At 47.1% G+C, this 16,897-nt stretch overlaps 1 protein-coding gene across 2 annotated transcripts in view; it reads right to left on the bottom strand.

Annotated features, from left to right (window-relative positions):
- Positions 1–16,897, bottom strand: part of AP5Z1 (adaptor related protein complex 5 subunit zeta 1) — a 28,630-nt gene that overhangs the window by 10,738 nt on the left and 995 nt on the right. For both annotated transcript variants that reach the window (XR_009558539.1, XM_060282601.1), the window contains exons 2-14: positions 15,684–15,821; positions 15,184–15,370; positions 14,736–14,880; positions 12,733–12,842; positions 11,814–11,982; positions 9,466–9,606; positions 8,219–8,256; positions 7,954–8,116; positions 6,931–7,109; positions 4,832–4,974; positions 3,694–3,840; positions 2,858–2,969; positions 146–243 (exon numbers count right to left, since the gene is read on the bottom strand). Coding sequence is in view for 1 of the 2 variants with exons in the window: in XM_060282601.1 (XP_060138584.1) it covers positions 146–243; positions 2,858–2,969; positions 3,694–3,840; positions 4,832–4,974; positions 6,931–7,109; positions 7,954–8,116; positions 8,219–8,256; positions 9,466–9,606; positions 11,814–11,982; positions 12,733–12,842; positions 14,736–14,880; positions 15,184–15,370; positions 15,684–15,821 (1,770 nt within the window). In the remaining variant the exon portion in view is untranslated. The remainder of the gene's footprint in view (positions 1–145; positions 244–2,857; positions 2,970–3,693; positions 3,841–4,831; positions 4,975–6,930; positions 7,110–7,953; positions 8,117–8,218; positions 8,257–9,465; positions 9,607–11,813; positions 11,983–12,732; positions 12,843–14,735; positions 14,881–15,183; positions 15,371–15,683; positions 15,822–16,897) is intronic.

Below are 16,897 nucleotides of genomic sequence, written 5' to 3'. Positions count from 1 at the left end.
TTCTATTGGAGAGAAAGGTTCAAGGGGAAACACTACAGAACTACTCCATCCAGGAGCTTCACTTGCTATTGGGGCTTAAAACTCCCCAGTCTGGAGATGGCAGATTTCGCCCTTTCCCCACCTGAGATGATGAGTCTACACTCACCTGTACACCTCTGCCTTGAAAGCCGGGATTCCATAAAGCTGGTCGCTCCTCTCCAGGATTGCCAGGACCAGCTTGTTTGCAAGAGCCCCATCTGCAAACTGGAGAAGCGGGAAGAGAACGGACCGTTCAGTGCCTTAACTCAGCGAAGGAAGAGCCGGGAATCCTGGAGAATCCCGGGCCCTTGCCTGCTACACTCATCCCATCGCCCGCTATAACAAAGATCTACTGAGCAGACCTGCCACCCATCTGCGTTCTGAAAAACATCAAGCAGTACGTAGGCTAATAATATGTTGACAATATTTTATAACACTGGCAAACTGTTCCAAAATTCATAGACAGAAGACATGTAATATGTGCAGGGAGTCACAAACTTATAAGAGTCAAGTAACTATTCCATAAGCAGAATGATTACAATGGCATGTCACTATAAAGAATGACTGAAATTCAGGCTGAGCGCCTTTCCACAGTAAATATCAGATCCAAATGTACAAGAACAGCAACACAGGAGTGAGATGGTAGGTGCTCCAAATGTCATAAAAGGGTGCTCCGAGCACAGCAACAGTTCTTCTAGGATAATGAACTTTTTCCATGATAATTCTTCATCAGTTGGCAATGATATAAAATGAAATCCATTACATTCAAATACAATACAGAGATTGAAATGACAGGCCTGTATTCAATCTGTTCTTATAGCACCACTGTGCTCCAGCTCTCTCTCGACAACATGTTGGATCTGATATTTACTGTGGAAAGGCGGTCAGCCTCAATTTGAGTCATTTTTTTTTATAGTGACATACCATTCTAGTCATTCTGCTTATGGAATAGTTACTTGACTCTTATTAGTTTGTGACTCCCTGCACATATTACACGTCTTCTATGAATTTTGAAACAGTCTCACAGTGTTATATAAATATTGTCAATATATTATTAGCCGACGTGCTGCTTGATGTTTTTCAGATTGTTCTGTTTTGCAACACAGGGGATCTTTTTTGGTTTACCCATTGGCATTCTGGCATGGTGATGCAGACACACCCCTGGACCAGGGTTAGCACTGACCCTCACTAAGGATATGAGACGAGGCTGCTGGATCAGGCCAAAGGGGGCCTATCTAGTCCAGCATCCTGTTCTCACAGGAGCCAACCGGATGCCTCTTCTGGGAAATAACTGGCTTGTGGACTTGGGTCTGCTTGAGATCCAAAAGGTGCCCTGAAGTTTGCTGGCTTTGAACTTGCTCCTGGAGGACTTCGTCCAAAGTGACACCAGGGGCACCTGCTTGTTGCCTTGCAAGGGCAGAGGCTGGAGGAGCAGGAAAAGTGCTTTCGATTGGAGCAGATGCAGCACAAACCAGGCCTTGCCGACACACTTCAAACCATGGTTTCGCATCCTGGTTAGCAGCAAATCCTTCACTATACAGAGATGAGCATGTCATCGGGACCCGTGGTGCTGCTGCGGCTTCCCAGAATAAAGAAATAAACAACAAATCCGCATTTAGGTTGAGGGCTGGCATGTCCAGTGGTTTGAGTGCTGGACTTAGACCAGGGAGACCCTAGTTCAAATCCTGATGCAGCCGCAAAGCACACTGGGTAACAGCAATCCGATGCAGAGAATCCCACTGTGTTCCCTGCAGCTAATAAAGGGATGCGGGTGGCGCTGTGGTCTAAACCACTGAGCCTCTTGGGCTTGCCGATCGGAAGGTTGGCGGTTCGAATCCCCGCGACGGGGTGAGCTCCCGTTGCTCTGTCCCAGCTCCTGCCAACCTAGCAGTTCAAAAGCACGTCAAAATGCAAGTAGATAAATAGGTACCACTCTGGCGGGAAGGGAAACAACATTTCTGTTCGCTCTGCTTTCCATCACGGTGTCCTGTTGCACCAGAAGTGGTTTAGTCCTGCTGGCCACATGACCCAGAAAGCTGGCTGTGGGCAAACGCCAGCTCCCTTGGCCTGCAAGTGAGAAGAGCGCCGCAACCCCATAGTCACCTTTGACTGGACTTAACTGTCCAGGGGTCTTTTTCCTTACCTTTACTACCTAGTAAGTGTGCTGAGGACTGTGGCCTAATGATGCCATCCTTTGCACGCTTACTCAGAAGTAAGTGCCAATCTGCATGGTAGGCAGGAAGAAATCAGCAACCTCCCCCCACCTCCCTATGCCATCACTCCTCAAGGCTGTTGCAAGCGTAACATGGAATAACCCAGTCTTGTAGAAGACTCAGTGCCATGATGCTGGTCACAGTGAATACCCTCCTAGACTACAATCTGGAATCAAAACAGGATTTGAATCAAAACTGCTCCAGAGAAGCAGACACGGAGCAATGGATTCAAACTACAAGAAAGAAGATTCCACCTAAACATTAGGAAGAACTTCCTGACAGTAAGAGCTGTTCGGCAGTGGAATTTGCTGCCAAGGAGTGTGGTGGAGTCTCCTTCTTTGGAGGTCTTTAAGCAGAGGCTTGACAGGCATATGTCAAGAATGCTTTGATGGTGTTTCCTGCTCGGCAGGGGGTTGGACTGGATGGCCCTTGTGGTCTCTTCCAACTCTACGATTCTAGGAGCTGAATCCAGATTAGGGAGGAGGTGAGGAACCCAGACACCTAAGCATTGGATGCACTTTTGACGTTTGAATTTCTAAAGCCCTAGTTTAAAGCCTTCACTGAAGCAGGCCTATTGGAGGAAATGCAACTGGAACAGATCCTTGCAGGGGGGAAGCAAGCCTTACCTCGCCTACGACTCCAAAGTAGAGCTGCAGTAAGACAGGGACGCTCTCCGCACACTGCACCACGCGAGGGGAACTGGCCATGGATCCCAGGAGCTGGCGGATGGGAGTCAATCTGGGGGGGGGGGGCGGGGGGACACCACAATGGAAGAATCCCATAAGAGCATCAGAAAAGTCTGGCTGCAGCTGCATTAGACCAAAGGGGCAAATATCTGAAGGGCTGTCACAGGGAGGAGGGATCATGCTTGTTTTCCCCTGCTCTGGAGGGCAGGACTCGAACCCATGGCTTCAAGTTGCAAGGAAGGAGATTCCGACTCAACATCAGGAGCAGTAAGAGTTGCTTGACAGTGGAACAGACTCCCTCAGGGGTTGTGGGCTCTCCTTCCTTGGAGGTTTTTAAGCACAGGTTGGATGACCATCTGTCACAGATGCGTTTAGCTGAGATTCCGGCACTGTGGGGGGTTGGACTAGATGACCCTTGGGGTACCTTCCAACTCTAAGATTCTATGATGCAGCACTAAGGAGAACCATCAACACATCCAGGAGGGAGTGCAGGAAGTCAGTTTCAGGAAAATGTTGAAATTTGTTCAGATTTGGGAAAATGTCTATTTGTTTGAATTTAATTTAATTTGTTTTAATTAGTGACCAATTTGAAAAAAAGAAAGAAAATCATTTTTAAAAAAAGATTTGCCAAAAAAACGCCAGAACCGCAACAGTACTTTGATTGTATCGTAAGATGCCTTCAGAACTTTGTTTAGTGGGCAAGGTATGAGTACCCCCAAAACAGACAGCATCAAATAAAGTAAGAAGAGCAGGTTGTCTCAGGGACGGCCTCTTACCTGCCAGGGTCTCCAGGAGCCGACTCGACCCGAAGGAGATACTGGAAGAGGCCTCGGTAGTCTGGGTGGCGGTAAGCTTCCAGGCAGGTGGCTGGCTTCAGAGTGGAGTCCACAGGAGTCCTCTCAGGCAGGGGAGTCAGGGCAGACCTAGCGACAGACGAAAAGCCCACATGCACCTTGTTCAAAAGCATCGTCCGTTAAAAATGCAGAGGAATCTGGTCACAAGAAGCCACCACCCCTTCCTACAAGCCTGTAAAGGCATATTAGGAGGAGCTTTTTCCATTTAACTGATCAGCTGCCTTGAGTCCTAGTCTGGGTATAAATAAAGATAAGATAGTACAGTGGTACCTTGGTTCTCAAACGCCTTGGTACTCAAACACCAAAAAGCCAGAAGTGAGTGTTCTGGTTTCTGAATGTTTTTCGGAAGCCAAACGTCCGACGTGGCCGTCAGTTATTGTTTCCAGGGCGCCTGAACCAATCAGAAGCTGTGACTTGCTTTTTGAACATTTTGGAAGTCAAATGGACTTCCGGAATGGATTGAGTTTGGCGCTTTTGTTTTTGCTTTTTATTTTGCGTTTTTGTTTTTGAGGCTTTTTTGGTTAATTTGTTTTTGTGACTGCGGAACCCAGTTCATCTACTGATTGATTGACTGATTGATTGATTGTCGAAGCAAAATTTTAAAAAATCCTTCCGGTAGCACCTTAGAGACCAACTAAGTTTGTTATTGGTATGAGCTTTCGTGTGCATGCACACTTCTTCAGATTGATTGTGTGACTGCAGAAATGGATAAAAGCCCCCTAACCAAACAATGACTATCATCAGCGCAGGTAAGAAAAAAAAATAATCTACAATACTGTCCTATTTATTTTATAGTACAGAACATTGAACATTATTGCTTTCATTTTATGGATCAATGGTCTCATTAGATAGTAAAATTCATGTTCAATTGCTGTTTTAGGGGTTGTTTTTAAAAGTCTGGAACGAATTAATCCGTTTTGCAATACTTTCTTTGGGAAAGTGCACCTTGGTTTTGGAACGCTTTGGTTTTGGAATGGATTAAGTTGGAGAACCAAGGTACCGCTGGAATACCATTTCTCTGGCGCTAGGCTGACAGACTCTTCTGATGCTCTTATGGTACCTCAGCTGGACATCCAGCGCCGCTGCCACACAAGGCAAGTCGAGCAGCAGGTGGAAGAGCTCCAGGGCCGTGTCGGTCCCAAGCAGGGCTGGCAGAAGGTCCATATAATCGGCGACAAGGGCTGGGCTGTTCCATGCCAGGAACTGCAAGGGGGGGACACACACGAGATGAAACTGCAATGAGTGGGCCTGCTCTCCCCCCCACACACACCCCCCAAGTGGATTCTCCCACTATAGATCCTCTCACTGAGGGCAGAGAGCAGAGCCAATAATCCAGGGGGGAGGGAGGGGGAAGCCCAGACCCTAAAGCTCCTCCAATGCAAAGGAACAGTGGTCCCTGAAGCTTGGGCAGGCCATTGGGCCCATCTAGAACAACGATGCCTACTCTGGTGGGCAGCAGTTCTCAAGCGTCCCAAGCAGGTGTCTTCCCTAGCTGGAGGTGCTGCAGGCTGAACAAGACAACTCCTCCATAGTCACAGCTGGCCACACAGGTGGGTCTCCCCCAGAGCCGGATTTAGGTTGGACGAGGCCCATAGCTACTGAAGGTCATGGGGCCCTTTATATGTCCAGCTGTCCTTTGTCAACAGCAAACGGTCGCTGTTTTTTGTGTTGAATATATGCTATATGGTAAATTATGGACCTACAGTAATAGGTATCTAAAGCCATTTGCACCTGCAGAATGTAGGCACCCTATATACAGAAGCCAGTGATATTTTAGGGCGCAGGCTAGCAGGCGGGGCCCATGACTTACATCATAGGAGCCTGCACAACACAAAACACTGTTGGTGTAGGTAGGTTTTATTTTATTTGTTTTTTATCTTATATTTTGCAAATATATATCCAGGGTTTTTTTTTCCTTTAAATTTTTTGGGGCCCCCAAGAGAGTGGGTCCCTAAGCTATAGCTTGTTTAGCTTATACGTAAATCCGGCACTGGTTTCATCTCTCTCTTGAATCTCTATCACTCCTAAAATTGTGGCCAGATTGCTGACTGGGGCTGTTTACAGGGAGCAGGTTACTCCCTTGTTCAGGGTGCTAATAAAGCCCCGTGTGGCTTTGGGACAGGCTACCAGAAAAATCGTGGGACCCAGGTGGCTCTGTGGGTTAAACCACTGAGCCTAGGGCTTGCTGATCAGAAGGTCAGTGGTTCGAATCCCTGCGGCGGGGTGAGCTCCCGTTGCTCGGTCCCAGCTCCTGCCAACCTAGCAGTTCAAAAGCACGTCAAAATGCAAGTAGATAAATAGGAACCGCTACAGCGGGAAGGTAAACGGCGTTTCCGTGTGCTGCTCTGGTTCGCCAGAAGTGGCTTTGTCATGCTGGCCACATGACCTGGAAACTATACGCCGGCTCCCTCGGCCAATAATGCGAGATGAGCGCGCAACCCCAGAGTCGGTCACGACTGGACCTAATGGTCAGGGGTCCCTTTACCTTTTTACCAGAAAGATCGTACTGTATCTCCCTTTACAAACCTGCCTGGGTGCTAAGGTCTTTGGGTCAGCCCCTTCTCTCTGATCAACATCAGAAGCATGGTTGGAGGGTGACCCAACAAAGACAGGGCCTTTTCTGCAGCTGCTCCTATATTGTGGGATTCCCTCCCAAGAGAGGTCAGACTGGCTCACCCTCCCTGTCATCCTTCCACTGGCAGGCTAAGACCTTCCTGTTGAGACAGGCCTTTGGAAACTAACGTGCAGGCAACGCTGACCACTGGGCTGCTGTGAGAGCAAACTGGATTTTAATTGCTAGTTCTAAATGTTGTTTTGATGTTTTTCCACCAGTTTGTTTTTATTCCTTTGTATTTCATAATGTCACTTATAAATGGTGGAAGCTGCCTTGAATCTCAACTTGGGAGGAAGGCTGCATATAAGTACGTTAAATAAAATAGTAGTAGTAGTAGTAATAATAATAATAATAATAATAATAATAATAATAATAATAATAATAATAGTAAGTAGTAGTACCGGTAATAGTAATAGTAATAATAATGGCCCTGAGAAAGAGCCAACTAGCAGCAGTCGGATGAAAAAGCAGAATCCACCTGCACATTCTCTGACAGGTTTTAACTTCTGCCAATGAGGCCCCGTGAGAGTATTGCTACCAGGTACCTTGAATAGATTTGGGAAGTTCTGTCGGAAGATGCTGAGGTTCTCACTGAAGAACCGAATGTTGTGCCTGCAGAACTGGATAAACTCAAAGGCCAGCATCGGGCTGTGGAAAAGCTGAGCAGGAACTTTGGTGAACAGGTGCCTGTAAACAGCTTCAGAGTCCACAGCTGCCGTCTCACCTGGGGAGCAAGGACAGAGACACACACGTACACATGCATAAATTTAGCATTCTCCATCCTGCTTTGGTCAGCCTTGGGGAGGGGGAAACCCGGGGTACTTTTGTAAAGCTCCTCTCTGCATTCCCTTTCTTCCTTTTTGCTATTTTCTAATAAAAAGCCCCTTTTCTAATTTTGCTATTTTCTAATAAAAAGCCCCTTTTCTAAAAAGCTGCTATTTTCTAATAAAAAGCAGTTGTTTTCTGCTGCTCCAGAGAAGCGGACACGGAGCAATGGATTCAAACTACAAGAAAGAAGATTCCACCTCAACATTAGGAAGAACTTCCTGATAGTAAGAGCTGTTCGGCAGTGGAATTTGCTACCAAGGAGTGTGGTGGAGTCTCCTTCTTTGGAGGTCTTTAAGCGGCGTCTTGACAGCCATCTGTCAGGAATGCTTTGATGGTGTTTCCTGCTTGGCAGGGGGTTGGACTGGATGGCCCTTGTGGTCTCTTCCAACTCTATGATTCTATGATTCTCAGTTTAAACCTAATGTCTTGGGGCGAGTTTGTGATAAACCCAAGTTCCTCCCACCACCTGCACTGCATTGCTGGGAGTTCAGCTTCCTGCTTTTGCCGAGGGACATGCAAGGCAAGCAAACTGCCCCTTGTTGCCTGCAAGGGCAGGAATCTCCAAGGCAGCTGCTGCCTCTCCCTGGCAGGAATTTGGCTCCCGTCTCTGGCCTCCCTCCCCCGGGCAGAGTCAGAGGGAAAGGGAGGCTGTGGCGGAAGCTGCCTGCCATCGCAGCTGGCCTCCCTACCAAGGCAGTTTCAGAGACAGAGCTTCGCTTCAGCCAGCCAGCCTTACTCACTGTGGTTCAGAAAGAACTGGGCAATGGGCAGCAGCACCCTGGCATAAGACAGGTCCCCGCTGATCCGGCTGTGCACATTTTTCAGGCAGGAGAGCGAGCGATAGACGTAGGAAGAGTCCTGTCTGCAAATGATATCCATGATGGTGATGGCTTCAATAAGGCACTGTGCGAGGGAAAGAGGGGGAGAGACGTCACCGCCAGGGGTTCCGGAATGGCTCCCCAAGGTCCCTGCTCAAGCCCCAAGACCCTCCTTCCGGCTACTTACGGCTTTCTGGAGCTCCCCGTCGGCTTTCTTCAGAGCCCCTGGCAGACAAAACAAAATTGAACTCACAGAACCACAGAGACATAGAACTGTAGAGTTGGAAAGGGACCCCATGGGTTATCACCCGCTTGGACTACGCCAACGCGCTCTGCGCGGGGCTACCTTTGAAGGTCAGCCAGAAACTACAACTAATCCCGATTGCGGCAGCTAGACTGGTGACTGGGAACGGCAGCCAAGACCACATAACACTAGTCCTGAAAGACCTACGTTGGCTCCCAGTACGTTTCCGAGGACAATTCAAAGTGTTGGGGCTGATCTTGAAAGCCCTAAATGGCCTCAAAGGCCCAGTATATCTGAGTCAGCATGCGAGCCATGTTTAGGGAAGTTTTTAATGTTTGATGTTTTATTGTGTTTTTAATATTCTTCTGGGAGCTGCACAGAGTGGCTGGAGGAACCCAGCCAGATGGGTAGGGTATAAATAAAAGCATCATCATCATCATCATCACCATCTAGTCCAGGCATAGACAACCTTGGCTCTCCAGATGTTTTGGAACTACAACTCCCACGATCCCTAGCTAACAGGGCCAGTGGTCAGGGATCATGGGAGTTGTAGTTCCAAAACATCTGGAGAGCCAAGGTTGCCTATGCCTGATCTAGTCCAGCCCCCTGCGATGAAGGAATGGCAGCTAAAGCATCCCTGACAGGTGGCCATTCAACCTCTGCTTAAAAACCTCCGAGGAAGGAGAGTCCACCCCCCTCCCAAGGGACTCTTTCCATGCCCAAACAGCTCTTACCATCAGGAAGTTCTTCCTGATATTTAGTAAGAATCTCCTTTCTTGCAATTTGAATCCATTGGTTTGGGTTCTGCCCTCTAGAGCGGCAGAAAACAAGCTTGCTCCATCTTCCACGTCCCAGCCCTTCAGATATTTTAGGTGGCTATCACAGCGCCTTTCTTCTCAAGCTAAACATGCCCAACTTGTGACAACTGAGTCGGCATGCGAGCCAAAACAGTCACCTCCACCTGCTGCTTCTTTCCTTCCCCTCACAGACGACTGGAGGAATAGTTGGGAGGAAAGAATCCAGAAGAGGATTCATATATATGGGCGCATGAAAAAAACATTAATTTCCGTGCAAGCTGCAATGTGAAACAGGAGATGGAAAAGAGAAGTGGCGAAAGAGCAAACAGCATCCCAAAATCTCTGCCACCCTCACCAGCAGGAAAGAAGCCAAGCACAGAAAAGGGGACTCACGGCGGTTGCTTTGCTCTATGAGCCGCTGGCAGTACTCAAAGGCCTTTTCCCGCAAGCGCTCCTTGGGGGGGAGCAGGCGGCTGGAGGAAGAGGTGACCGAGACCATGGACATGACTGACCCGTCCACTTCCGACTTATCGTCTGCAAAGAAAGGGACAAGTGAGCAATTTATCCATGCAAGCGTGGTGTAGGAACATCACAGTCTTGAAAAAAAGATTTCCCACAACCTACATTTGCTGCTGGGGAAAGAACAGCTGCGGTCTTTGAGTGCAATATAGTGTGACTTTGTTTTATATACCTCTGAATCACACAGACAAAAACGCCTATTGGCAATCGCCAGGGCAATTTGGCTTGCATGATCTCCTTCCTGTCTTCTGCTAATATTCGGCTCTTATTGTTGTATTTGTACCTATATTTGCCTCTCGCTGATGTATGGTTTTCTTATTTATGGTCCTAATGCCCCTGTTTTGTTATGGGGGGGAGGTTATATGTCAACTTTATATATTTACTGCTTATTCTCTATACCAGGCATCCCCCAAACTTTGGCCCTCCAGATGTTTTGGACTACAATTCCCATCTTCCCCAACCACTGGTCCTGTTAGCTAGGGATCATGGGAGTTGTAGGCCAAAACATCTGGAGGGCCGCAGTTTGGGGATGCCTACTCTATACAATTAAAAATCACACACACAAACATAAAGATGGGACAAGATGAGTTAGTGAAAGGTTTCCTCAGTTTCTTTTTCTAGTAATTTTATTAACTGAAAATCAAAATAGTGTGTACAAAACATTCCAAATCAGCAAAACACAATCAATAAATTCAGCCTGATACAGTCTTACATTTTAAGCAGCTTGTCTTTTACAATATAAGAAAAATATAATTAAGGAGAAAGAAAATCATTAAAGGAAAAAACTAACAAATACAGTTGTACCTTGGAAGTCGAACGGAATCCGTTCCGGAAGTCCGTACGACTTCCAAAATGTTTGGAAACCAAAGCGCGGCTTCAGATTGGCTGCAGGAAACTCCTGCAGCCAATTGGAAGCCGCAGAAGCCCCACCAGATGTTTGGCTTCCAAAAATAGTTTGCAAACTGGAACAGTCACTTCTGGGTTTGTGGTGTTTGGGAGCCAAAAACGTTCGAGAACTAAGCTGTTCAAAAACCAAGGTACAACTGTTAGGCTAAGAACCTACCAACAAGTTCAAATTTCAAATCATTATTAAGTAAATATCTGTGTCAATTTCCTATTTTCCTCAAAAGTCTCCTAAATTTCTAACACTCATTCTAACTCAATTAAAATTGAAAGTGCAGCTCATTCTTTTCATACAAGAGTGTTTACTTTTAAGACCATAAGATGGTAAACACTGCCTAGACTTAGAAGGGCCTAACTTCTCCACCCACCCCAATGTTTCTGCTTGAGTCCCTGTTCTGGGCATAGCTCCTCTAGGGGCCAGTAACTCTACTGCCTCTCTGCATGAGGTGCAACTGAATGGTCCAATCACACCCAATGCAGAGACACAGCACAACTTAGCTGCCCCCATCAGAAGCCCATTGGAATAACCAGTGGGTTGTGCAGAGTTGCAACAGGCAACCTCTCCTCGTGAGACCTCATGGTTTAAATCATGATTGGAAAGTCATACTCTCTTCACTATATATATATATAGAGAGAGAGAGAGAGAGAGAGAGAGTGAGTGAGTGTGTTTTTTAAGAAATACAAAGAACATGTAAAATCAAAAGAGGATATCTCCCACCCCCCCAAATTATAACAAACCAATAATATTACCGTATTTTTCCATGTATAAGATGAGGTTATTTTATTTTAAAATTATGGTAAAAATTGGGGGTCGTCTTATACACGGATAGTTGAGAAGTGGGGTGGGCGATTGGTGGCTGCCGCAAGCAGGAGATTGTCAGCGGCATTTTTGTGGGTGACTGGTGGGTGTGGCAAGGTCTGCTGGCTATTGGCTGTTGCGGCAATTGGGCGGGCAATTGCAGCTTGCTTTTGGCGAGTGTGCAGACGATTGGCAGCTGATGTGGTCCTGCAGGTGAGCGGTTTTTTGCAACGCCCCCCCCCCAAAAGCTCAACAACTCTAGGCAATCTCCCCCCATTTTCTCAATTTGGAGTACCAAAAAAGAGGGGGCTTCTTATACCAGGGGGCGTGTTATACACGGAAAAATACGGTATATTTATTGTCCTGTCCGTTATGGAACATGCCGCTGTAAACAATGCCACTCGCCGTCTGATCCCTTCGTGTCTTACCATAACAGGAGATGTGTTGACGGCGGCTGCCAATCATGTTCCTCATTGGCTGTATGCACAGTGCCCTGCCCTTCACCTCTCTAGATCCTTACCTGAATTTGGACTGCTTGCCCCGTTGCTCCCGTAGCACAGCAGCCACTTCCTCAGCATGGAAAAAGCCTGCATGTTGAACCACTGGTCCTCTGTGTAATACTGGCCGACAGAGAGCACAGTGAAGAAGTCCGTGGTGGCTGTGCCGTCCACCTCCGTGATGGGGCCAGGCTGTGGGGCGGAAGAAAGAGCAGGGCAAGCCGCTACTTAGAAAGCAGAGAATCAGGACCAGAGAGCCCAGGTGTTTAAAGGCCAGGCATGAGAATCAGACCAGTTCTTCCAGGGCCGTCTTAAGCCCATCCAGCGCCCTGGCGCTAGGTCCCTCCAGCACCCCCCTCCAGCGCCTCTCCAAGGGCCCGGGAGTGCCAAGCAGACCGCGGCAGCAGCGGGAGGCCACCTCCGAGGACTCCACGCTGCGCCTCCTTCTCGTTTCCCCAGCGCTGGGTTCCGCTCAGTCGAGCTTCGCCACTAGCGCGCGCACCGTGGGACCAGCAAGAGCTGCTTGGGCGCTGTGCGCGCACTGGTGGCGAAGCTCGACTGAGCGGAACCCAGCGCTGGGGAAAGGAGAAGGAGCGCAGTCCTGGCCAGATCGCCGGAACCCTGCGCTCACTTGGCGCCCTTCCAGCGCCCTCCAGCGCCGTGGTTCTCCACGCCACTAGCCTCTATGGCTAGGACGGGCCTGAGTGCTTCATCTCCTCCAGCATCCTGCTGTTCTCACAGTGGCCAACTGGATGCCTGGGGGAAACTCCCACTGCTGTGAGGGCAAAGGTGGACTATGCAAGTCACTCCGAGCTCCTTGGAGGAAGAGCAGGATTCCGGGTCAGCCCAGTGCAGAATCTGCGTCTGTGCACTTGACTTGCTGGATGGCTTTTCCATGTGCCCTCCCTTAAAAAGCCAGCTGGGGCTCATGCCGTTCCGCACCTGTCTTGCTCGAGGGTTGAAGAATCCTCCTGAGGACTGGGGGACTCCTTGCTGGACGCTGGCATACCTCAGCCAGTCCACCATCCTTTTGCTGAGCAGATTGATCTGATCTACGGATCGAAAGCAACACAGCCCGTCAGAAAGACACGACAGAGGACAACTGGGGGGGAGCCTTGGCCATTCCAATGGTTCACCATCAGCCAGCCTCGGGTCCACCTGCAGCTTCATCTGCCCCTACACTGCCCAGAGAAGAGCTTAGTGCTTGGGGCCAGGAGCGAGAAAACTCTGCAGAAGAGCTGTTCCTGTGGATTTGCAACTTTAACACCCACAATTTATTCTATCCATGCACCCTCATCTATGGAGAAAAGAGGCTGGAACTAGGGTTGTTATAAGGAACCAGAAGAGACTATAATAATAATAATAATTTATTTATACCCCACCCATCTGGCTGGGTTTCCCCAGCCACTCTGGGCGGCTTCCAACCGAATATTAAAAACAGTACAGCATCAAACATTAAAAACTTTCCTAAACAGGGCCGCCTTCAGTTGTCTTCTAAAAGTAAAATAATTGCTTATTGCCTTGACATCTTCTGGGAGGGCGTTCCACAGGGCGGGTGCCACTACCGAGAAGGCCCTCTGTCTGGTTACCTGCAACCTCACCTCTCACAATGAGGGAACCGCCAGAAGTCCCTCGGTGCTGGATCTCAGTGTCTGGGCTGAATGATGGGGGTGGAGACGCTCCTTCAGGTATACAGGACCAAGGCCGTTTAGGGCTTTAAAGGTCAGTACCAACACTTTGAACTGTGCTCGGAAACGTACTGGGAGCCAGTGTAGATCTCTCAGGACCGGTGTTATGTGGTCCCGGCGGCCACTCCCAGTCACTAGTTTAGCTGCCGCATTCTGGATTAATTGCAGTTTCCGGGTCACCTTCAAAGGTAGCCCCACGTAGAGCGCATTGCAGTAGTCCATTTCCATATAAACACCTCCAGCACTTCCTAATTACATTGGGCTGGATGCAGCCTATGTTTATTGCACTTAATTGCTCCTGCAAAACAGCAAACCCTCTAAAACCTCATCTCTGTAATATTGCAGAACAGCTACCTATTTTAGACATTGGCAGTGTCTAGGTATTATTATTATTATTATTAATAATAATAATTTACTATTCCCCTTCATCCACAGACCTCAGCATGGTTCAAAACATTTTTAAAAACCTTCTTCAAACTGTTCCCCTCCTGAAGTTCTGGATGACAAATCCCACAGTACCAAATTTGGCATGGCCAAAACGTATGCCATGCACTACACTTGGGGAAGACTAGTCTGAATAATAATAATAAAAATAATAAAAATAATAACAACAATAATAATTTTATTATTTATACCCCACTCATGTGGCTGGGTTTCCCCAGCCACTCTGGGCGGCTTCCAACAGAAGATTAGAAACACGATAAAACATTTAAAACTTCCCTAAACAGGGCTGCCTTCAGATGTCTTCTAAAAGTCAGATAGTTGCTTATCCCTTTGACATCTGGTGGGAGGGTGTTCCACAGGACGGGAACCACTACCGAGAAGGCCCTCTGTCTGGTTCCTTGTAACCTCACCTCTCTCAATGAGGAAACCTCCAGAAGGCCCTCTGTGGACCTGAGTGTCCGGGCTGAACGATATACTGCCTTTCTGCTGAGGCACCTAAGGTGGTTTACAATTTCAAAGAACTAAAACAAATGGTCAAAGTCCCAGCCTCAAACTAACTTGGTTGTTTTCTACAGGAGGGGTGGGTGGAAGGTAGATCTGGGTCTACCGGCAGATCTCTAGGCAGCTTGCAGGAGATCAGCAAGGATTTCAGATTCCCTAATGTCTCAGAATAGCAAAAACCAGGTGACTTTTCTCACTTGAAGTTTTGTGTGGAAGGACTCTCAGCTTAGTTCAGTTCCTCTAGCTGAGAGGTTGGGGTTCTAGTAAAAAAAGAAAGTAGATCCGACCAGCCTGCCCACTTCTTACACTTACCTTCACTAAGGCTCATCGGTACAAAGCTGATGATTTTTGACAGGAGGGGGAGAAGGTGCCGTGCATTTTGACCTTCAGGAAGCCTGCCTTCCAGGACTTTCACCACACGCTGCCCGAAAGCTTCCACCACTGCCTTTTTACTGCCCTTTGGATGAAAGCAAAGATTTTGAAGTCTGCCCTTTGGATAAAAGCAAAGATTTTGAAGCTGAGCTTACCCAAAAGGCACCTGCCCTCTGGCAATGCATTTAAGATTCTGAGTGAACTAAAAAAAGTTTAGGATGCCTGGAATTTGGCATATACCAGATCTCGCCAGATGGGGGAGCATTTTTTAAAAATGACAAGAAAAAACTATACCGTGCCCAAAATCTGTGTGTGAAATGGGCCACAGTCACAGGAAAACAAAGCAAAGAACCAAACTGTGGTCTTTCCAAAATCACAGTTCACTTACCTGGGCTAGCACGATGGAGAAGGCAAGGCTCAGGAGCTTGGTGTCCTGGATGTTATCCCAAGACACAGATAAATCATTACAAAGCGACGTCTCTCTCAGGATGGCAGCACAAAGAAACTGGACTTGCTCAGGAGTCTTTGACAGGTGCAACACTGTCTGCAGAAGTTCCAGAAATTTGCCATCTATCCTGCAAAAAGCATCATCAGCATAATTAGCAAACACAAAATGAAGAGAAGCTAAGGATGCAATCAATGCACACATATCTGGGAGTAAGTCAAACTGGGCTGCCATGCGTAGCATTGCACTTGTAAGATGTTTTAATATTTCTGTTATATTCTACTGATTGAACACCAGTATGAAAGGGAACCAGCCCAAGGTAAGGAAAGCCACTCACATCGTAGTTTGACAGAGACACTTGTGGCATTTGATTAACCGAGCTACAAATATGCTACAGATGCTGCTTGGACCCATTAAAACCAGCCTTTTTTTACTTCACTTACCTCCGTCCATATTTAGTGGCTGAGACGATCAAAAACAGCCTTTGCAAGCTATCAACAGTTTCATTTCCGAAGTCTTGATTTTGGAGAAAGCCTGTGATTCGTGAAATGAATTTTCTCAGTTCTTCACCCTGGATCTCCCTAATAGGGAAGCATATAGAAATTAAGAAATCTCCATTTTGCAAACTTCCACACCAGGCCTTTGCCACCACGGCAGTAGTTGCTTTGCCATACGCTGGGCTGGGAAAGTCTCTTCTGGCAACTTCAGTGACAACTGGATGGGCTGGGTGGCTCATGGGCTGGCAAAGCACAAGACAGACTATTGTATACTCTTATATTTCCATTATGAAAATCCACCAGTGTGAGGCAAGCTGCAAACCAGGGCATTGCATGCTTTCCAGAGGCATCTGGTTGGCCACTGTGAGAACAGGATCCTGGATCTCTCTGTGTCCTTAGATCTTAACCGAGAGGAAGTCTCCATATTTCATAGAATCCCATGAAGCTCCCTGGGTGCCCTTGGGCCAGTCACTGCCTCTCAACATAACCTCCCCTCGATAAAAAATAAATGTTGCAATAAAATATGGGAATGAAAGTAACCACCTACACCACCCTGAGCTCCTGGGAGGAAAGGGACGGTATAAATAAGTAGGACAATCAAAAGCCACCGTGGGAGCCCTTTGGGTAGCTGAGATTTAAGAACAAACATCACAAAAGTATGTTTTTGGGAATTATAGGGACAGAACTACCCAAACAGTATAGAAATTTATTCATGTATGCAACTGCAGTGGCAAGAATGTTACTTGCCCCAAAATGGAAAGAAGAAGTCGTCCCAGCAAAAGAAGAATGGATACAAAAATTTATGGAATATGCAGAAATGGCGAAACTTACCTGAAAAATAATAAATCAAGATAACAAACTTATTACAAAAGCATGGAAATGGTTTACTGAATATTTACAAATAAACTGTAAACAGATAAGAACATTGGCAGGATTACTGTAATATCCTGCAGTTTTATAAGAGTATATATTTAAAGCAGATGAATAAATGAGTAAATTGAGTTAATTTGGATATGCAGAAAATGTTAAAAATAAATTTAAGGAACCATAGAAAGAGGGGGAAGTCGAGTTTTGAAATGTTAAAATGATTGTAGAATTATTGAAATGTATAAAACTGATAATAATAATAATAATAATAATAATGAACGAACATCAGTCTG

Source organism: Zootoca vivipara, chromosome 14 (assembly GCF_963506605.1).
Source record: "Zootoca vivipara chromosome 14, rZooViv1.1, whole genome shotgun sequence".
NCBI classification, from domain to species: domain Eukaryota; kingdom Metazoa; phylum Chordata; class Lepidosauria; order Squamata; family Lacertidae; genus Zootoca; species Zootoca vivipara.
Note: the sequence above shows the minus strand (reverse complement) of the source record. Positions and strands in the feature narration are given on the sequence as shown.